The sequence below is a fragment of the Sinohyriopsis cumingii genome, chromosome 17, assembly GCF_028554795.1.
Source record: "Sinohyriopsis cumingii isolate HCF-2022 chromosome 17, ASM2855479v2, whole genome shotgun sequence".
Lineage (NCBI taxonomy): Eukaryota > Metazoa > Mollusca > Bivalvia > Unionida > Unionidae > Sinohyriopsis > Sinohyriopsis cumingii.
The window spans coordinates 4,186,900-4,211,705 of record NC_142977.1 but is presented as its reverse complement, the minus strand read 5'-3'; the positions used below and the strand labels follow the sequence as shown (position 1 = coordinate 4,211,705).

General features: G+C 35.1%; 1 protein-coding gene across 2 annotated transcripts; it reads right to left on the bottom strand.

The window, feature by feature from the left end:
• On the bottom strand, positions 1-21,702 carry LOC149777667 (uncharacterized). Of its 2 annotated transcripts, none has more exons than XM_089938233.1 (4): positions 21,535-21,702; positions 19,412-19,629; positions 18,480-18,640; positions 1-148 (listed from the first exon to the last, which is right to left on the bottom strand). In XM_089938233.1, the coding sequence occupies exons 1-4, from the start codon at positions 21,584-21,586 to the stop codon at positions 76-78; spliced, it is 504 nt and encodes a 167-aa protein (XP_089794359.1). In that variant the 5' UTR covers positions 21,587-21,702; the 3' UTR covers positions 1-75. The 2 variants fall into 2 exon arrangements, with proteins under 2 accessions (XP_089794359.1, XP_089794360.1); XM_089938234.1 differs by lacking the exon at positions 1-148 and adding an exon at positions 15,701-15,938.
• Between the last annotated feature and the right edge of the window lie 3,104 nt (positions 21,703-24,806).

Here is a 24,806-nt window from a genome sequence, read left to right as displayed (position 1 = left end):
TCAAACATTTTATTTTCTGCTGTCTTATTTCGGGAACAGAAATTATGTTCAATTAGCAATGACATTATTGTCCAATCACCCAGCAGAAACAGCGATGCTTACTGTTTGGGGACAGCTGATAAGAAATTCTTTCAGCTGAACGGTGTATCTGGAAAGAGTGAAGAATATTTGTAACTTGAGATATAAGCACAATGAAATATCTGTGTGTGTCTGTGTGTGTGTGTGATTTGGATTTTCAACGTGGCTTAAACAACTTTTCTGTGATATCGCTACGATGTCTGCAGTGTGACAGTTTATAGTGATGTCTAGATGTCACGACATTGTGTATGAGTTATATCAATATGTATATGTTGTCAAAAATGTACTCGGGTTTCGTTGCCGCGTACAACGTTTCCCGAGGGTGGTATATTTTTTCGGTTCTAGTTATTTCGAAATCCTGAGCGAAACTCAGACCATGCTGCACGAGCAAATTTCCTGCAGCGGGAAACCTAAGTACCTAGCTGCGCATATCTGTCACTTCTAGTGTACATATAGAGCAAATTCTCTATAACCAAATTACATTACGCCGATTCTTGTCAGAAAGCTTTACGGAAGCAAATCTCCAGCTGTAGAGGTAATGAAATGTTCTTTATTACTATTTGTTTTATATGACAGAATTGTTTTCATACTTTAGATGTTTTAGAATTTATTCTAAATTCTACAGAGAGTCAATACCTATCAAATCCATACTAAAAGTCGTATTGATACATTTTACATATCTAAACATGAGACAAATACAATTAAGAAATGTGAAATTCTACACGAAAAAATAGCAGATCATAAGTTAGTATTACTTGAAATAACTATTCTGAACACTATAAAATGGGAACAGGGAGTGTGGAAAATGAACAGTGCGCTCATGCAGGATGATCTCTATGTGAGCACTGTTCGCACATACCTCAAGATTTTCAAGGAAAAGTATACCGGAGACATAATGAAAGAGTGGGAAACAATCAAAAGTGAAATTAAATGAATTACGAAATATCATAGGAAGACAAAAAAAAAACCTCAGCAACAATGTCTAAAGGAAAAATGTTTAGAAATAATGACATCTATAAGGCCATTAACAAAATTAGATAATGAAATAATCAATGAATGGGAGAAAATTGAAAGAGATTACACAGGGAATAAAATTGATATCCGGGAAATATGGGAATATATATAAAAGGGGAGAGGGCTATACAGAAGAATGGAAATTAAAAGGGGAGAAAATAAAAAGATAGAATCAATACAAGAAAACGACATCATTCACCAAAATAAATTTTAGAATACATAAAACAATACGACACAAATATATGAATCTCAAAATATCAACAAGGAAATAATAAATAATTATATAGAAAACACTAATTATAGGCAAATTACAACAGAAGATAATGAGAAATGCGAAAACTTAGAAGCAATTAATAGCCTTCAAAAAGAGATCACCAGGGTCCTACGGCATAACCTCGGACTTCTATATTACATTTAAATACGAATTAGTTGATTTTCTAGAACTATTATATAACAGTATACTGTTAAAAGGGGATATGCCGAAAATACTAAGGGAGGGAATTATTACTTTAAGCTATAAAGGGAAGGGAGACAAAGAATTGATAAAAAAAAAAACTGGAGACCGATAACCTTCCTAAATAACGACTATAAAATCTTTATCAAAATCATAACCAATAGAATAAGAAATTGTTTAAACAAGGCAATAGATATAAACCAGAGCTGTGGGGGGGAGGGAAGAAATATTACGAATAATACTCTTATCAATTAATGAAATAATAAATATTTTAAATGATAAAGGAGAAAAGGGAGTAATGTATCTGTTTGATGAAGAAAAGGCATTCGATCGAAGAGAACATAATTTTATTTTTAAATCATTAGAAAAATGTGGCTTTGGCCAAAATTTGATAAACTGGATCAAAGCTATGTATAAAGATATCACCTCTAAAATAATAGTAAATGGAGCGATTACTAAGGAAATTACTAGAAAAAGATCTGTCAGACATGGCTGCCCCCTGTCTATGCTGCTTATGTAATAGCAATAGAATCCCTGAGCATCAACCAAAACACCAACATTAAGGGAACAAAAATACCAAATTTGAAAATTTAAAACTATTACATGCAGACGACTGCACCAACTTTACCAGAGAAGGATTTTCTTTCAAAACATCTACAATATGAATTCACAAAATTTGGAAAAGCATCTGGTTCAGCGATCAATCATGAGAAAACAGAACTTTTATTGATAGGAAACTGGCGAGGTAATCACCTTGGATTACCCCAACTTAATTAAAAAACAGGTAAAAGCACGAAAGATCGATGACAGGTGAGACTGCTTTTGTTAGACATCAACTACATTATGAAAACGAGAAGGGAAGATTTTTAACTTAAAACCTCAGAAATTATGATTTTAACTTGATACTAAAATTTGATTATTTTATGATTTTTTTTTTGTTAGCACACCTAAGGAGATCCTTGTACGACAGTATATACGTATATACTATTATAGACCTACTTATTCACCTTTCTAACACAACCAAATAACAATAAAAAGAACACATTCAACACCTTCTCACACACCTATCTTCCAACCTACTGCCTACACTAAAATGCTTCTACAAACTCAACGAAGCAAAATAAGAACTCGAATGGAATTTGATCATATAAACCAGTCCGTACAAAAACACAAAGGGATAAAACCTTCAAACACTATAGCAATAAATGCATAGCACACACTGGACACCATTGATCCATTGGCCCGGATCACTTGTATAATTAACTCCAAAAACCAGCCTGGGTTGTGGAGAAATGATACACTAGTTAGGCAGGTGTAGAAACCCTAGATCAAAATCTTTCAAAATGAAATTTCTAAAATAAATAAAACAAACATACACACTATCGAGGGGGAAAAACAAATAAACAAACATTTCTAAATTTCGGAACTAGGGGGTCCGTCAAATGATGTTAATTCTGAGAAGGACCACACCAATTAAACACTTTACGGGAGCAAATCTCCAGCTGTAGAGGTAATGCAATTTATGCATTCGTTTTATGACAATTGTTTCATACTTTAGATGTTTTAGAATTTATTCTAAATTCTACAGAGTCAATACCTAGGCGATACAACGCCATATTAGAAATACTATAGTCTGGTTCGAGTTAGCTATTTGTTGTAACTGAACAAACAAATTGATATTTAATTATAAGCTACATGCATTGAACGATTAATGTAATGGGCAACGAATTCATGTGCGCGCATGCGCAACATATATCAATGCAGAAGTACTTAACCGTGTGATATCTTCTACACGGTTTAGTTGTTATAATTTTAGCTGCCTTATGCCATGCCTTGTATATGGTTTGATGTGGAGTCACTAGCTGTAGAGATGCTTTTACATGCCTGCTATGCCTTATACATCGTTTGATGTGGAGTCACAGAACTCTTTAGGGTTTCCTGTGTTTTGGTGACGTTGTATCGGAAGAGTGGACTGTTTTCTCGATGCGAGGGACCAGGGCTTTGCGACCATCGGGTCTGTGATGTGAGGGCTCTCGAGGGATCCTTCAACAGAATGAGAGAAGCGGACCATGCGTGGGTGCTTCTCTGGCCATTGACTAGAGCGAGTGGAACCGGAATTGCATCTTGGACGTCAAATGGGCGCCACGATAGTTATATATAGTGTTCCATGTTATTTCCACTATTACATCTCATTTCATTCATTCCTATTGTTATATCGTTATGTGAACAATCGATAGGTTCATAATTTTATTTATTCCTTTTGCAATATCGTTATGTGAACGATCGATAGGTTCATAATTTCATTCATTCCTATCGTTATATGAACGATCGATAGGTTCATAATTTCATTCATTCCTATCGTTATATGAACGATCGATAGGTTCATAATTTCATTCATTCCTATTTCAATATCGGTTTACGATCGATAGGTTCATAATTACATGTATTTCAAAATCGTTATTTGAACGATGCATTCAAATTCACATGCATTTCAATATCGTTGTATGAACGATACATTCAAGACTCTATATTGGGGTGTAGATCACTTCTATTTTGTTGATCGGTGATAGGAATTAAAGCAGCGGGGGGCGAACAGACCAAGGTTTTTTCATGAAATAAAAGCTTCCACAGAGAAGTTCTCCGTAGAAACCTTAATTTGTCAAATAAAAACCTACGGGATGTTATTAATGACATTAACTAGATATCATTATTACTCCAGTAGTAATATTTAACTCCAATAATGACCTTTGTCTGTGAACACCATAACGGTCCGCCCACCCCTGCTGCTCCTACGAGATAAATCTTTAAAATATCTTGTCGAGACCGATTTGTATTTTTTTTATGATGATTAATTAAAATTATTGGTATATTAATATTAATGGATGTCGGAGAACCATATTCTGCTAGATTAGCACGAGAGCGATTAGGGATACTGAAAAAATGTCTTCCCTTGAAAGAATCTGTCAAGCGAAAAATGCGTGCCGCTGATGACGCAAGGCGAGGATTTACCGAGTCGACTGAGTTGTTATTCAAACCAATAACTAAAATCACCGAGCAAATTTTACTAGGAGATATTTGAAGATACTGATGTGAGAAAAAAGGCTATTCTTCCGGTATTGAAAAAATTGAACAAACTCGACCCGCGCCTGCAGGTGCTCCTGAGCCCGCAGTTGCTCCTGCAATTGTACCTCCGCGTCAACCTCGAGTTACACCTAAAGCTAAAGTTCAAACAGAACTTGAAATTCTTAAATCAAAATTTTCTGAGGATGGTGCTCGGGTAATAGAAAAATTTGAATTAAGAGATGATAATGACTTGCAAGATTATGTTTTTTTTTTGCAGATGCATGTTTTTCAGAGAAAATTATTTAAAAAATGAACATTTAGGAGAGGTCACCAATCGTACATAAATATAAAAGAAATATACCAAGATTAATTCCTGGCGATAAAATGTTTACAATATTTAAGAGGAATGGAATTAGGAAGAGAATATGCTCGAGAAACAGCTGAGAAAGAAAGGGAATTAAAAATCGAAAAATTAAGATCTAAGAAGACCCCTAAAGAAAAACCTTTATATAAACTTCCTCCACCCTTGAGAGGAAGAACCTGCGCCTAATGCAATATTCACTGATGAAGCCCTTGATCTTTTTAAACATCGAAAAATTTTAATTGGAATTGCTGCATTTGATTATGAACGAAGAAGCGAATATCTGATTCCAGAATATGATCCTAAAAAAATGAACAGAAATAAGTGTTATATTCCACGAAAACTAAACCTAATCCTAATGATCCAGATGTTTTGAAATTTACAAGAGAAATAGCAAAATTGAGGAATTCACAATTTGAGAAAAAATATTTTGTGGGACGATTTTCCCCGTATGGCTCAATGATTTCTGGGAGAACATTTGAACAACCTCAAGAAGAACCTTAAGAAGAACCATATGATGTGATGAAAGTTCTTGGGTTTTACCGGTACCGGTTATAATTCTATCTGCCCAGATAGAGTCGTCAACGACGTTTCTCGGCTATAGGTTCTTGATGGAGGGAAACGAGCTGGAAATAACTCACCAGAAATAATTAATGAGGCAACTGATATTTGTCAGCGATTATTTCTCGGCGGTATCATGGATGTTCACGTTTATAGAAATTTAATTGATGAAATCGTCGACGATTACAACGAGTAGTTAGATAAATGGCTAATTAGATAAAATGATGTAAAGGTAAGGTAAAATACGACGAGGATCTTAAACAAATAGTATCTTTATCAACCCTTTTAAGATCCTCCATCGATGAAAAAACTGAGAGTAAAATACAGCAAGGATCTTAAAAAAACCAATGAAGATATTGCTAATTTAAGAACTGACGCTGATCTTTTAAATGTCTCAAAAATTGATAAGGCAAAATACGACACTGACATTAATAGCATCAATAAATCTCTTGCTGACATCGATGTCAATATTGAGCTGTTTAAGAGAGCTGAAGCAATGATTCCCGAAATCGTCGCAAAAACTAACCTTATTAAAGTTCCGGCAGAAATAACCCCAGCGCAGGTAAATAATATATCATTTGTAACGTAGACGGGGTCGTTAACGTGGAAACCAGAGGATAACATCTTCAAATACAGTGCATCAGTTACTGGTGTATATCGATTGTACGTTTTTTCCTCGATAAGATTTAGAATAATAGCTAAAGAGTACAAATGGAGGCATATCAGCGACAGATTTCTTGGATTTCTAAATATTTTGCTAAATAAAAACGTCGAGGAAACTTTCACGTTAGAACCGCTCGAAAGAACAACAATAGCGCCAACGCCATTATGGTGGTGCATGGAATTTATTGCCTAGTCGCCTCAATTGTTCACAATATAAATTAAATAATGATGCCGTCCGATTACAGATACAATCAGGCGCGTGAGTGGCAGAATTCGTTAAAACTTATCATAGATACGTACCAGGCAAAGATAAAAAAATATCAGCGACCATTAGTTATCATCGACTTAGTTGTTTACTCGGTATCGGCCGTCGTTGCCGGATCTGGAATAGTAGTATCCGCGGTAACAATGATGGCGCCCGTCGCAGTTACAATTTGTAATTGCGCGACAACGACGCTCGCTGGAGTCCTTAATATTATTGCAAAAAAATATCATGCACGAGTGAAAAATTATCCTCGTACGTGGTAAAATTATACGCGGCAACGATCGCGTATACGAAATTATCTTCGTTGCTATCAGAAAGTCTCAACGACGGAGTTATCTCTGATCACGAATTTTCCGCGATGATAAAAATTTATTCGCAGGCTGATATTAAAGTTACGGATAATAATAATATCGGAATTATCTCAGATCGTTACAAACACGACCCCGCGAGTAACAACGATGATATCGGCAAGCTCGACTAAGCCGGAATTTAATAATTTTCCGATAGCAATTCCGGTCAACGAGATTGCGCTGTCGCAGCTGCGAGTTTATCATAGCTGGCGTAATATTAGATCAACATCATTTGGTGGTTTATCATCAAATAATTCATTTGTTTTCGCTAATAAAAATAAACCCGATGGTACTCCAGATTGGACCGTTATTGGATTACCAACAGGTAGGTATCAGGTTGAACAAATTAATGATGAGTTATATAGGATAAAAAAAAAAAAATAACCGGAGATGAACCTGGAATAAAAATAACTGTGCACGAACCGACGTTAACTTCGATCATCGAGGTAGCGGCACCGTATATTGTTGATATTTATCAATCTACGATTAGAACCGTTCTAGGTTGGCCTGAAATTGCGCTGCCAGCACCGCCAGCGCCACCAGAACCTAAAAAATCTGATTTTGTAGCAGGTGGAAAATTATTTTCCCCTGGTCCCTATGAAAAACCATCGGCGTATCCATAAGATTATTCAGGGCGAACATCCTATGGTGGTACTTATCCAGATTTTATGAGAAATTTACGTGAAAATGTGTATAAATATGAGAAATGGAACTGCACATTTAAATTTAATGAAAATGACCCATTGTGGAAATTTACTTTTTATTATCCGAATAATATGGGAGATGGGAGTTTCTTTTTTCGCTAATCACTGAATTATTCGATCAGATTACTAAGGATCATAAAAAACATTTGCAACAACTGCGGAAGTATCTTCAGGAGTGTATTTTTGACATATCAGGTTCCTGTGATAAGATCATCGAGGTTGCGAAAAATTTAGATACATTCGCGTACGACATGGAAAGCACTAATTATCACCTAATTCAGGCAATAATAAATGAGAAAACTGATAATAAACAGTAATTTTTAACCGCATACGGGCTGACAGAAGCGACGTTGCCAAATTTTAAATTTCCCGGATATAACGCACCTGAATGAAAAAAATCTGTCACTGACACCATTGACCAGTCATTTTCTCAACTACATGCCGCGTGGAGAAAAAAACTACCACCATCAAGTGTACTTGAGCATGATAATAGTGAAAACGGAGAAGGACGACATATTTCGCCAGATATCGTAAATATAACAAGCGTCGTCGCGTTAATCTTAACTGTGACGTCGAAAACAGCTATAGCGTCGACGCAACAGTGTCAAATCAAGCTCAACAAGGATTTGTTCTTTACTCGTTTTCGCCAAAAGATCCACCAGGATATTTAATTATACAAGAACCAATCAATCCGATTTATCTACGGTGCCATAATAGTTTGTTATCGAGAATTTTAGTTTAATCTGGGAATCTACTTGATATGCGCGGAGAAACTTTAAGCATTAATCTGCTAGTAAAATCCTGATCTCTCTACATAAAAAACAACAAAATAAAAAACAGATAAAAACCAAAAAATATTAGTAAAATATTCTTTTCTTTTTAATTTTCACAATTTTAATGGGGTAATTGGTAGTCAAAATCGCGCAGATTGTGCAAATTTTATATTTTGATGGGGTATTTGGTGGTCAAAATCGAGTAATTGCGTAAATTTTATATTTTGTTGGGGTATTTACACGAAATTTCAGTCAAAAAAACAATAATTTCAGTTAAAAAAAACAATAATTTCAGTAAATAAATAATTTTAGTAAAAAAAACATAATTTTAGTAAATAAATAATTTTACTTTTTGTTATTTACTATTTTTCTTAATTGCCTTACGCGAGTATTAATAACTTTTTTTGCCTCGTATTCGTCAGATAACTCTGATCTTATTTTCTCGATGGCAATTGATAACGGCGCGAAATCCTTTATCGACGACTCGTCGACGGACGCCAACGACTGATACATCGCTGAATGAATTTTTTTTTATATATATTTATATTCAGCCGGTAGAACGTACATGCCCTCGTGTTTGCTTTGCGCGAGCGTCTCAGAGTCGGCGATGATATTTTCAGCATCCAACTCGTCCGATAGTGCTATTTCTTTAATTTTTAATTTCTCAATAGCATCAATTACATTACTGATATTTTCTTCGTTCATTATACTGAATATTATATTTCTAATGCAAAAAAATTATAAATATAACGTTTTTAAAATAAATAAAATTAATCTTATCATCTAAAATCAGAGGAACATAATCAAATTTGATCCAGTCCCCCAATTTATATGAAAATGTCAGATTGTTTTTTCCGCAACATGTCGCACTGAGGCAGGATGAATACCAAAATATTTGCCGGCAGATTTCATAGATATAAATATCATTTCCTCGACGGTTTCAATATTTACTGATTTAACTGCCTTAGGTACTTTTGAACACCTACCGGTTTTTCCTGATTTTAAATTTTCACTTTGTGTAACTGCTTGGAGATTTTGTACTGAGTTATTTAATTTATCTCCGTCAATATGATCAATTACGAGATTATTTTTGATTGATCCGTTGAAACAATCGTAAATAAATGTATGACATAAATATAGTTTGTCTCCGGCTTTAAACATTAAATAACCAGCATTATTAACATTACCGAGTGTTTTTTTTCAATTTGCAGTGTCTGACAACACCGTCGTATGATGCCTCGTAGTTATCGATGGTTGGATCATGAATATCTTATTCATCTACTAAATATCATTTGTCTAAATCAAAATTTGCCTTGAAACCTATTTAAATAATCTTCTTCGCATTTGATGGCATTATCGCTAGCAACAGAGTTTTTGTCATAATGTCGTTTAAGCTCTCGGTAGCGTTTTCCACCACAACTCGAGCAAATACGAGTTTTTCCTCGTAATCCAATATTGCATTTTATACACCTAATTGGTCCATAATTGCCTACACGAATAGCCTGCATATGCTCGCCGCAGAATTCACGCTGGAATGATTTTTCGCAGCAGGATAACGAACCGACCAATACCCATTTGCAATGATTCATTATTGTATTAGATATTAGTCTAAAATATAACATGGAATTTTTTGACCTCGACGAAGCCGATATTGATATATCTGACGCTAATAAAGCCAAGAAAGAATTTTTGGACGATAAAGCGATTCACACGTGGACGACGTGGAAAACAAACGAAATTAACAATACCATGACCGATGAGCGGGAGAAAAGTATTATTGATTACATTACATTAAAACTAACCACGCCGGTGAGAAATTTATATTCGGAATAAAATTTATCGCACAAATGTCCGATGACGTCTGGGTTATCCGAGATAAACGTGATCCTGTAATTAGCGGGAAAAAATGTGATTTTATCTGCTAATTCGAAGCCTGGTTTGTTAACCGGCATAGATAAACCATACTACGATAGATTTTATCTGGTCACCGCACCGCGGTTGTTTATGGAATTTATCGGTTAAATAATTGACCAGATGTTAAAAATCTACCCTTGATGAAATTATCCTCGATAAACTGCGTGGCTGAGCGAGTAATAGAGCATTTGAAAAATACAAAACGCGGATCTGGTTTAATTGACTTAAGATTATCCTTAATAAATACTTGGGCGAAATCAGTCGCTGACGGCGCGTCAATAGACGACGTTGCCGCGTTGTCGGGAAAATTGAAATTTCCAATAACAGTAAAGTCGCTATCGGGAGAAATTTTATATGATTCTCCGTATAAATCTCGAGGAGCGCCAATTAACATAATCGATCATAATTCTCATGCGTAGATGAGCGCGGTGACGATATTTCCGCGAGATTGTGCTGTCAAGTTTTATTCGGAAAATTCCACAAATTCCGTGGAAATATTTGATTTTATTCACGAAATAAGCAAATCAGATCCAGTGTCGGTGTGGTTGTTTCGTAGCGATGACGAATACGACCAATTCGTGCGGCCTAACGGTGGCGTGTACAGAAATAAGCTGCTTCATGACTTAATGAGTGAATTAGCAGAAAAATATTCAATAAATTCACATCAAATATCTAATTGTTTTACTGTTCCATCAGTCGCTGCTCAGGCTGCCAGGGAAAGAAATCTTTGGAAACCAACGCGGTGCAAAGCTGCATCGAATACGGTCACGGCGGATTATGGAACACTAAATATGATTACACTAACATGATATCGTTTGACATGGTTGCGTGTTATCCTGGAAGTTTTCTAGGATACGGCGATTGCGCTAAATATTTTGCTCAATTTGGGCATCCTTGCAGCGAAATGACGCGAGTATCAATTAATGGCCCGCTGCCAGATTTTTCCATTACCGGATTCGCTCGCGTCGTATCATTTAAATTTGCCGATAATTTGCATAAAATCTGTTACGTTTGGTTTGGCAGGCATTTCTCGCAACGACGTTGGGTTCATACGGCGTTGTTACGCTATATGCTAGATTTGGCCATGTTAACGTCGTTGATGATCAGTGAAGCAATTATATCGAATAAAAAACAAACTGAAGTCTGGTTGCCAACTGATTATGACAACGCAAAAGATCTAGCTAGGAGAATAATTGGAAAATTTACCGAAGGTGGCGCGTATGACCATCAGCGACATCATTGCAGGTTAATAATGAACGACGCTGAATTAGATTTTATAATTGCTGATACAACTGAGAAAAAATACATTTTGTAGTCGAGAAAATATTCATCTCAGCGACGGAACGAAATTAGGTACTGTAGTTAGTTATCTTGTTGGGGAATCACCTCAGTATGTTCATTTAAGATCTTCTATGCTCGCATCTGTAAGTACAAATTTGCTTTCCATGATAAATAAATTTCCTAATAACGCAGTTAGAGTAGCTACTGTTTCGTTCTACGTTGATAAAAAATATTCATCGCTGTTGAAAAAATTATCTGGTAATGGTTGGGGCACGTGGAGAATAAAGGACGAAGATATTCTTGATTATTGCGAATCCGCCGATGTCATGGACGCCGACGAATATCGTCATGGAGAAATATTAGAAATTTCTTCGTCACCGTGCGTGCATGATCCAGCATCTAGATATAAATTTATCTACATAAACGGGTGAGACGGATCAGGTAAAACAACTCGAGTAATCGAATTATTTTAAAACTCCGACTTGATCGTGTTGACACCGACGCATAGATTAGCAAAGGAAATGAAACAACGTGGAGTTAATTCTTGCACTTATCACAGCTATTTCAAATACAGCGGCGGCACATGGAGTTGTTCGCGAATGGGCAACAAATATATAAATACGGTAATAATGAAATCTGTACGGTTCCGCTATAAACATTAAAATTATTCCTCGACTGGCTATTGCTGAAAAATACCGCCGTAATTATGTGCGGAGATCAAGGTCAACCAGGTCCAATTGATGGCAAATCGCCGCATAACTGGCTAAAGAATTTCTTTGACTACTACGAGGAAGTTGACGCCGATTACAGATCTCTCGATGCGGCATTGAGTGAATTTAAGAAATTGATTCGATTACAGTCAAATACAATTCAATGCAGCATAATGCGAGAAATAATTCCAGAAACATCAATGAAGGATTTTTTTCTATCATGGACGCCAAGCGATTTGATAGTTGCCAGTAGAAAAATAGTTCGAGATAAACTTCAACGAGAATTATTTCAGCATCAACAGGATAAATTTCCCCTGCTGCCGGTGCCGTTATGTTATCGGCCAGCTGATACGCGACAACAAAATATTAGCGTTGACGTGCCAGGGCAAGAAAGAACAATTTTAGTACTAAATGACATCGTCGCCGTTGATATCAATTTAGTCAAAGATGCACTAAGCGCAAATAAATCTCCGTGGACGCTTGGATGTGCAATGACAAAATCATTCATCGCAGGGATTGACCATAGATACTCGAGTTTGGATCGTTGATGATCGCATAAAATGGTCGAATTTGGTTTATTTAGCCGTATCAAGAGTTACAAAAATATCTCAATTAGCGCGGATAGTTTTAGATGAGACGATGACTAATGATGAAACCTGCGAGCATATAATTAGGAAAAAATTGTCCAGTTATAATCAGTTTGATAAAAAATATAATCTCAAATTCGACCTTGACGTGGACGTGATAATAATGCTAAAGCAACAGCAGGACAATCACTGCGCGGTCTGTAACTGCATAATGGCGTGGAAATATAAAAAAAAATGATCATCGACAATTTACCATTAATAGGAAAAATAATAGTCTCGGCCATAACCGAGAAAACGTCACATTGGCGTGTTTGGAATGCAACAGGCGCGTTACCTAAGCGATTTAGGTGGTAATTGAGTATGTGCGGAAATTATTTGTAATTCTTCACGAGTAAATCCTCGCTGAGGAGCTAACGAATCAAGAAAATAAATTGCCGGCCTTCCTGATGACCTCGTTACGGCAGATATTTTATGTGATGTAACACTCCAGACTGGATCGGTCGCTCTTTTTCGGCCACCTTCAGCTTCGCCGTACTTGTATAAATATCGAACAATAATACTACCTTAAACTGGCCGAGTTGAAAAATCACGCCGTTGAATTGGTATAATTGTCTTCGTAATTGCTATTGCTGGTTTCATTTTTATTGTTCCTGTTTTTTCGTTATTTATCGCGTTAATTACGTCTGGTAATCGTTGAACCCATTCTTGAGATCGCTCATCAGAAATAAATTCCCCCGCATATTGATATCCAAATAATCGCTCAGCAAGCGTTTTATTGAATCGCTCAACAATCGCTTGATCTAGATGAATTCCAACATGCCCGCGACGTATATTTGTGCTATTTTCTTTTCATTATTGATGAAACCGCGCCAAAAAATTCCCTACCAGGGTCAACTTGAAGTAAATTTGGCCAAGTTAAAGGTCCTTGTTGATAAATTATGTCAAATGCGTTTGCGGCTTCGGTGGCTGTCTTAGTTATTAGAGGCTCTGCTTCTTTGTATCTGCTAGCGATGTCAACGACGGTCAGCACGTATTTGTAAGTTTTGCCGTCAACGACGTCGTGAGGAAGAAACATTATATCGGCCTGATGAACTTCGTTAGGTACGCTAACGTCGAAATGTGCGTGCTCGATTCGTTTTGGCGGAGGAAGATTAATCTGCCAAACGGCCTGCTTAGATAACCATTACGCTGCAACGGGAATTTTTACTTTAGCTGCTTTGGCGAGTTTGGCAATTGCTGATTTGCCACGCCAAAATCCAGCCGGAGAATAATAAATTGACTCCATTATTTCTAACCAGCGCCAAACATTAATTTGCCTTTCATTGCGCTTTTAATTATCCAGCTAGCCAATTTTTCTGATATTTTTGTTAGGTATAGAATTTAGCGCGTGAATTAAATTTACATCAGCGAGATGTCTTTGCTGAATATCGCCGCTTCGATAAGCAATATCATGAATAAGACACGCATCGTCGATGGCATTTATGGGTTCCTCGCCAGATTTTGGCATATCATTTTCATGTCTAAGATCAAGTCGAGTTCCTGGTCCGCAATAATTATATCCGGGAATATGTTTTTCTCCAGGATATTTTGCCCAAGGAGCGCCAGGTAAACTTGTTAATCCTGATGCGATATCACCGCCATGTCGCTTTTTTTTAACAGGTTTTTCTCGCTTAATAAATCTAAAATTTTTTGTTCCACATACTTCACATTTGCCTGTTCCCGCTAATCTGTTATTTCGTGTAGTAACCGTAGTTAAATCGATTGTGCCCGTGCTTGAACGACATTTAACACAATATAGATCCATGATAATTATATCATGAATGTAATTGATTTTTCTGCCACAAAAAAACGTGAACCAGTCAAACATCATGCGGCGTTGCCAAATTCGATTAGAATGATAATAATTGGACCATCAGGATCTGGTAAAACGCAGTTATTGTTGAATTTGATAATGAGATGGTTAAAATGGGATAAATTATATTTAGTTGCACCAAGCGTCGACGATCAGCGATATTATGAGGTATTAAAGGATTTTAACGAAAACGCGTCGCTGATAAGTGAAAATGTTATTGAATTTATCACCGATATCAATGATGCGCCATCTATGGACGATCTTAACGGGGAAATTAACAATTTAGTTGTATACGACGACGTTATGTTGGATAAACAAGCAAACCCGTTTAGGATATTTTCTTGTGGACGACATAAAAATACTGACGTTATTTACGTAACTCGGCGATACACGCAGATACCAAACGTAATTAGAGATAACTGTAACATTTTAGCGGTATTTAACGGCGTTGACACGCACACGCTAAGAAATATTCATCAAACTTGGTGCAACGGTGACATGGACATAGTTAAATTTAAAAATCTATTTAGTCATGCTCAGCTAACTCCGCACGGATTTATAACAATAAATTTGCACGATCCACGAGCACGATATCGAATCGGTCTCGACAAGATATTTTAAAGATTTATCTCGTAGGAGCAGCAGGGGTGGGCGGACCGCTAAGGTGTTCACAGACAAAGGTTATTATTGGAGTTAAATATTACTACTGGACTAATAATGATATCTAGATAATGTCATTAATAACATCCCGTAGAAGGTTTTTATTTGACAAATTAAGGTTTCTACGGAGAACTTCTCTGTGGAAGCCTTTATTTCGTGAAAAAACTTGGTCTGTTCCCCCGCCCCGCTGAATTAACATTTGTTTTGAAATTCCATTTGTTAAATTCATGTTTTTGAGTTTTTCTCGTTGAGTTAATTGTTGTTAATAATTTCAATGTTAGGAACTTTATAATTTTCCTTATCTTTTTGTTTATAATGGTGTCAGATTTGTTAACATTTAAATTGCGTTAATAAATAAACATCTTGTAAACGCAGTTGCTTTTGGTGTCTTCCCTAATTCAGTCCCAACCCGGCTTCATCCTGTGACACTAGCTCTGAGGCATCTTGCCGCAGACGTAGCATGATGTTCCACCCAGTCACATTATCCTGACACCAGGCCGACCAGTCCTGACACTAACATCTTAATGCTGAGCGCCTAGCAAGGCTGCTGTTAGTACCATTCTTTGGTATGACTGCTCCGGGTTTCGAACCCGGGACCTCCGAGGCGGACGCTCTAAACACTAGGCCACCGGAGCGGTCATGAAATATCTGTAAATGAAGGTAAAATAGAAAATACAAAAGATAGACAACCATGACAAATAATAAATGTCACTAAATTGTATAAATCCCTTTATTAAATACATGTACTCTGGTTACGTTTTATGTGTACAACGATACCCAAGGGTGATTTATGTATATTGTTCAATATTTCGAAACAGTGACTTAGGATCCTCTGCCGCACGTGCGAAGTGCTTGCGATGGGGAAAAACCGAATACTTCCAGCGCACAGACGATGTATGGCTGCATCATCAGTGTATAAATGCCTCACCGTAAGACTAAATCTTCACATTTCGGAGCGTCTTGTCAGTGAGCAATCTACTTAAAGCACTTGCACATCTTCATCTGTAGAGGTATGTGAGTTGTTTATTACTTTCCTGTGTATGAGTTATAACTATTGCTCAACCACGTTTATTTTTGTATATTTTCTATGTAGCTTCGGCTGACGTAGTATAATGCAAATTCTTTCCATTCTTGTTTCTGACTTAGCAAAAGACTTATATTGGCGTTTAGTACCATAGGATTCTCATCGGACGCAGGTATGTTCACTTCTGAACCTGTTTATTGGTTTTTTAATGTCGTGCCCACAATGTAATTTCTATAGCTTACCGTATATAACCTCATTACGTGTCATCATATATGCAAGTGTCATTCATAGTACACGGTGTTAGATTTAATTTCAGCTGATCGGAGTCGACGTGGTACTAGCTGTAGAGCTAAACACAGAAGTTGACCATAGCAGATGTAAAGCTGAACCATTGCAGCCGCAGAGCTGACGGAACAGTGTTGCTGGTTGAGTTGCTGGAGATCTGGCGTTGCTGACCGATTGGAGGACGCTGATTGATTGATTGGCCAAGAAATTGAATGGTGGTCGGTGACTACCTGGAATGCTGATTGCTCGATTGACCAGTGTGACTGTTAGCTAAGTGTTCTGGTGACGCAGAGTGTAACTCCATGCGTGTAATCTTTTGGTTTTGGGCTAATTTTCGGGTTTGTAATACCCAGTGTTTGGGATTGTAGCAATATTTCTATGATATGTTCCTTTGTTTTCATTTTACTATTTGAGCAAAATACCTCATTTGTCACTATCTGAGTAAATACATTTTATTATGAGTAAAGTGCATAATTATTTACTATTTGAATAAAACACATCATTCTTTCCGTCGTGTGAAATTAATGTGAATCATTCACCTTTTGTCCTTGTACTGAATAAGGTCGTTTATTTGTATTTTCATTTGGTGCATTACTAGGTATTATGTTCGTTCAGATTATGTTATTTTGTTGAATATTGTGATCTTACACACGCACGTATTAATCATAATTCTTTTCTTCATTCAGGTCATGTCATTCATCATTAAACATTGTATTTGTATCACCATCAAGTGTTATGTTGTAAATCCGAAATCCATCCCGGTTATATTGTTAAAATAAACACAAAATCGATTTTACAAAAATGTACATGATTCTATGTCGAATAAAAGTGTTATTTAACATTTTGGCACTGCACCATATTGTTATTTCTTAACATTAAGTCAAGTAGCAGACATGTCGTTGTCGCTTTCTTGAAATAACCACACCAACACCACTAACATAATCTGTGTCAATAATAATAATAATATTAATAATAATAGTAATAATAATAGTAATAATAATAGATCTACAAGAAGTACAAATTATAGGTAAGTGACTAAACAATGAACTAAATGAACGACTTAATTAGTCAAAGAAAGCAATGGCTCTAAACAGAAAACGATTTTAGTTTGTATCCATATGGAAGCCCTTTAGAGTCTTGTTCATTTAAATGGTGTGTTTTCTATGTTCGTAGGCAGCGTATACTTTAAGAAACCTTTCATTTCCTCGTTTTGGGACTCGAGTTGCGGTTGAGGGCAATGACAGCTAGTATATTGTCTCTGTACGTATGGCTAGTGGAAGAGAAGCGTTCTACTACTGGATTTATATCCTACTTTTATTATCAAAGCAGATATGTGGAGATTGAGAGCGCAGGGAACAAAACGTCCAAGCAAATGAAAACGCAATGTCCAAAATATGGCAAAACAGAAAATGTTGATAGGATACGTTTTATTCTGACATGCCATCCAAACAACCTGAAACTAGGTCACATTATTCAGACACAATGACCTATTGGGGAATCGTGAGGCACACTAAAGCAAATACTCCCAATCAATCCAGTAGACGCCTAAACTGACCAAAGAACCTCAGACACATTTTGCTATAGCAAAGTAAATGCAGATTACAAGCCAAGACCATATTTTCACACGTGATGACAAAAGGTGAATATGTCAACATGTGTTAGGCATAAACACATTGTGTAGCACTTAGAACAGCGTGTAAATTAAATACTGATCGCCTAAAGTATCAATGCGCTATATGTACGATTTTGAGTCATTCAAAAAATCTTAGTAACCTAAATCACCACTAAAAATCTTAAATCTATTGGATGACAGAAGTGAAGTATATATATATATATATATATATATATATATATATATATATATATATATATATATTTACGTCTGACAGTTCCAGTTGAAAACGTCATAAGTTTTTGCAGTTGCGTTCCAGGCTGTCTCAAATTCGTGCACCCGATCTGGACAATTAGTTGGCCAAGTAAACATTAACGTTCTGTGCTGCCAACAGCAAAGTAGCTCCTGTCCGTCGCAATCCAGTGTTCGCTGTGAAAAGAAGAGATTTAATTTAATAGATTTACCCAGGCATCATATAGATGAGTAGAAAAAATTGAAATTTGATGCAAGTGTACAAACGTTCAGCACCAACCAAACTGTAGATAATCTGATATCTTTTCTTACTAATTAGCACATGAATTTCTTTTAATTTTAAATTTTATTTTTAACATTTCTTTGAAAGAACTATCATATTGCTTCTGAAATCTCTTGCTTAAACTGCATTCAAGTGATACCATAATGTTTTGTACATGCAATAAAGGTTGAAATGTCCTGCAGGCTGTTCGTCCTGATCTTGTATTATTTGGAAGGTTCGATCCAGGACTTGACGAACAAAATGAAACGTATGAGCCTATAAAACTACATTTATGTGCATATGGACCTTTCAAGATGTAAACCTGTAATGCAAACATGTTTTACTCTGATTTTACGTTCAGTTATGATTAATATTTTGACATAATCCTTTCATGTAACACTTAAAAAGCCCATGTTTTCTAGAGACTAATCCTTCCAAACAAATGTCACAAACTTCAAACCTATGCCGATGGTTAATGGCCTCTCTTTGTCTCCCTCTCCCTCTCTCTGGCTGAAAATAGTATCAAGTAGACATAGGTGTGTTTAAAATTGAAACTATCTTTTAGGAAATAAAACTGTAATCTTATTGTATAGTTCCCATCATGGCAAGTCCGATCTGGACATATTTTATACTACATATCTTTAAAATTGATTTATATAGAAGATAAAGGACATCGCAAAACTTACTGGATAATTCCAGTTTCCCCAGTCATAGCAATCGCTTCCGATCTGGACAAATGCGTGTCTAATCCCATATTGTGCATCTATTTCTAGAAATCTTTTTTTTTCTACTTGGGTTTCGTACGATGCATCTCTCCTCCCGCTCTTGCAGCTGTCGAGTGAGCTGAGTGATGAATGCAACGGACATGTGTATACACGAAACGTCTGTAAAGCCGAGCCACTTCCTGAAAGAAAGAGAACACACACGAATTTTCAAATTGTATTTTTGGCTGTCAAGCAGACTCTTCAAGTTTTTCCCTCCCATCTCAAATCACATAGGTACATTTCAGGTTTAAAACAGTTATTGTAATTGACTCGCCCTCGGTTGTATATATAAGCCGTTTTTTGGTTCGTTAGCAATGTTATTGAAACTGTTAATTACAAACACTATATATGTTACAGGAAGCATTATTACTGCTGAAATAATGAGAACAAATGAATATTCCCCAATGCAGAGGTTAAAACGATTAGTAGCACTTCTCATCTTTGGACGAAACCGAATAATAATCTTAAATTTTGTGTCCATAAAATATAATGACATGGTTGAATTAATGAACGTATCATGCAAATTATTTGATTGATACGAAGGAATTACGTAATAAGTACTTCTGAAAAAGCTGATATACATATTTTGTCACATCCTGTATATGTGTATTTCCGTGCTCGTGATGTATTAGTCATTAAATTAAGAATTAAAATGTAGAAACCTTTTTTTGTACTTGCAATTAAAAATTTAAATTACATTACCTAAAACGCGTCAACTAGCATATGCTAGCTTCGTTAAACTTTATTAAAAACCGTGATAACCATCAGGCAAACATATGTGTTTGCAAAGTTGTGATTATAAGAAGGGTCCATATTATCTTCCGAAATTTGATCCTTAACTCCCAACCCAACCACCATAATACTCGATGAGTTAATCCTAGTTTTGAAATCTTCCTTGTTATCTATTTATCTAATGAATCATCACACTCGATATGATCATCCTCTTTCAATCAGTGTATATGGAATTCGTGTTACAAGAGATAAACCCTTACGTCTTCCACCCGCGTTGGCTGAGTTTTTGTTGGGAACCATTTTTGTCATCTTTTTATTCTAGTGAAATATTAAACCAAGTATTATTATTCGATCTCCATCGTTGTCAGGTTACAAAAAAAAGACGAGTGAATGATTGACAGAAGCTGAAACACAGGAATGGAATGATTGGCAGACGGACAGAATGACAGACATGACCAATCACACTGTATAATCAAAAGTGCGGATATCGTGATTAGCTTTCTCCACATAATGAATGGACATACACTATTTTAAAACGCAAATTATTTACTCAGATATAACTATTTGCATAAATACATTAACTTGAACAAAGCAATCAAGCCCTATCAAGGAGGTAAAGTGAAGAAACTGAGTCACATTTACATATTTACTTTTACGAATCCCAGGCTTTCACTTGAAAACTTATTGAACTGCAGGAACACACAACTATATGTTTGAATGCAGTTCAAATCCCTTGAGATATGTCTACTGCTATTTAATAAATAGCTAAGCTAAAAATCTCCTGAGGAAATAGAATTTAACTTGAGCAACAAGAAATAGTTTCACAAAGACCATGTAGTTGTGTTCACTATTAAGTGTTCCCCAATTACATCTAGTACACGAGTTATATAGGTAAGTATTATATTTGTTTGTTCTACACACATTTGATTCCATGGTAACAAATGTTAACTATTGCTGTGATTACAAAAATGTGAGGAGATGATATCTCAATATGTTACTGAAAATTACATCTATTATTTAGCAAGTAAGAATCTAAATACTTGACAAAGAACTCTAATATGTCCGTCATGTGTTTGTTAGCGATTTGGTTGTTCAGTGACATGATGTGTACGCTCCAATAATTTGTGTCAAATCTAAAATGTACGTATTTGCTTCAACTGAATCCATTTAAGCATCTTGGAATAGTTACGCTTATATTGTGACCGCACAATTGGTATACCTAAAACATTAAAATTGTTTTTATATATTTTGTCCACTAAGAAACAGAAACATATGGAACAAAATGAGATTGAAAAAGAAACACTCGTACGTACCGCATGCCAAGAAAATCACCACCACAGTGGAAAACGCGATGCTCAGTCTCATCTTCAAATGGGTGTATAGATTACTACAATGCTTACCAAAGCAGTGGTGTATTAGAAATGCAATGGCACACCTATAAATACAACGGATCCGCCTACACGGGATATATAGACGTACGTGCGACCGACCATTTGCTCGTACTCAGCCACGTAGTGTCCCGTAAATGACCCCGCAAACTTTATCACACGCGTCTAGATAACTGAAACTTTCAAGATAATGAACATTTTACGGCGTGCAGAAAACAGCTGGCTATTTCAACAATATAACTTTAAAAAATATTCAGATCAAACGTTCTTGTGTCATCAGGCTTATCTATACGTCCTCATTAATACTCCTTCTACTACTAATGATAATGATAATGATAACTTTTATTTCACAAATGACATATATAGCATTTTAATAAGTGCTCAAAATGGTCATGCCGGGAGTGAAAGTTACATTTAAACATACATCCTGTGGGTGAAAACCTAATAATCTTGATTTAAATTTAGATAAGAAGGAAGGAATAAGAAAAGAAATCCAATCAATGAGAGGTTGTTGGAAAGTGGTTTTTGGAGTTTAGGTAAGAATAAATAAATAAATGCATAAAAATATATGAAAAGAAATGAATGATCGGATAAGAGAAATTAGCGCAATAAATCAACAAATGATTGAATGAATGACGAATGAATCAATCCAGGAATAAAAGCAATAATGGATGGATCTATCTATCTATCTATATATATGTATCTGTATTTATATATATGTATATATTTATATATGTATATATGTATATATATGTATATATCTATATATGTATATATCTATATATATGTATATATCTATATATGTATATATATGTGTATATATACATATATGTATTTATATGTATATGTCTATATATGTATATACATGTATATATCTATATATATATATGTATATATCTCTATATGTCTATATATATATATCTCTATATGTCTATATATATGTATGTATCTATATATGTCTATATATATGTATATATCTATATATGTGTATATATATGTAAATATCTATATATGTGTATGTATATGTATATATCTATATATGTGTATATATATGGATATATACATATATATACACATATATATAAATACATATATATATGCATTTATAGATATATAAATATATATATATGTATGTATGTATGTATATATATATATACACATATATAGATATATAAATATATACTTTGTCTCTGTGTCTGTCTCTTTATATATATATATATATATATATATATATATATACATATACACACACACACACACACACACCAAAAGAGAATGGAGGATTAAATTTACCAAGCATAAGTATTAAACAAAAGGGAAATATTTTAAATCAATAAAGCACATAAATAGCTCACTATTTTCCCATGGAAAGATATATATATATATATATATATATATATATATATATATATATATATATATATATATATATATATTTGTGTGGGTGTATTGGCTATTTGTGCCGATTTAACGATTTTATTTTTAAAAAGAATATACTTACAAAGTTACTGGAACCACTGAGATGTGGTAAAAGAATAAAAGATTTAATTTATACAAACAGAGAAAATAGTGAAATACGGATTAGCGGTAAAACCTATATATAACATACTAAACGATAAAATATTCAAAGAGAAACAGGAGATAGAGTTTGTGCAACCAAGTTTCAACTAGTGGAATATATAGAAAAATAGTCAGTTATAGGATCGACCTACATACAGGGAAGGATGATCTTATACCTGCACGACAAATGGGTGACTGGAGAGCTTGTCTTCAACAGGCACCTAATATGAACTATACCACCTTGCGGACTGTGTAATAACCATACCGATTTTAAAAAATCATATTATTTTAAAATGTATCCAAACTTATACAGACAGGTAGTGAATCACGAATAAGATTAGAGATAAATACGGGGGAGTGGAATCTAAACAATTATTACATACAAATTACATCATATATAAGAAAATATACTCTGAACTAACACACTTTGTTAACGAAATTATGAAAATCTTTAGAAATGACACATATACCTTAACATTATTTTAAATGTTTTTAAATATGATATACAAACAGAAACAGACAAGTCTCGATATGTATGAACTCTCCTATATAATTTATCCGAAAGGAGCTTCTCTGCATAGTGTTTGTGACTGTAATTTTGGAACTATATTGTTATATCCACAGATTACATAAACAACTATAACTATTCATATACGTTTAAAACATATTCCAAATGAAGGAAAACAATAAATTCATTTTATATCATATGTAATCAGAAACAGACACGATGAGAGAGATTTATTCTAAACAAACTTCTCTGCATCGTTTTGTATTCTCTACCAGCATACATACTGAATTTAAGACTAATAAAATAAATATAATAATAAAAACACAGAATACCTTGTAGAAACTAATAGAAGCAATAACATCGAAAGGAAGAAAAATAACAAAACAAGTGGGACAAGGATTAGTCTTACTGATTCAGGAGTATATAATGGTACGATGACTAAGCTACGTGGTTCACGCGAGGTAACGGATCTCCCCAAAGGTTCAGGTCAAATTATAGAACAAATTATAAAACACAGAAATGGGGCACATATAAAATCTAATAAAGCTACGAGGTTTAAACGCACTCAGCAATAAAAGATTTTCTTTTTTCTTTCTACTCTTGATTTTTTTATTCTCAAACTTATACTTTCCTCTTCTATTCTACACACATCACTTTCACGTTAGATAAGTATCCAAAGCATAGATTTTCATAATAGCTGCAGCTTTATAGCATTTTTGTACTTTTACTTTTGTACAATTTTGTCAGCCCTATACTCATCAAAAAAGGTCTCAAGTTTTGGCAAGAATTTGTCTACCCATTCTTGATTCAATTCGAATATCTGACAATGAAAACTTCCAGACACTATGAAGCAAGGCCAAATCACAATACTTTGTATATGGCCTACATACATACAGTTGCAACTGAAGCTGATGATACCAAGCATGATTAGGTTTTAACGCAGAAACTTCGGCTGAAGTTCTTTTTAACTTTCTCAGCAACATACCCATTGACAACTGTTGGCTCCATATCTAATCCACATTGCATTTTGCTGCTGAGGAAAAAGTAGATGTCTGTAATATTGCACTAGTTATTGTGTTGGGATTGGACTTCATGTACAAAAAGAAGTTACAAATACGGCTATCAATAG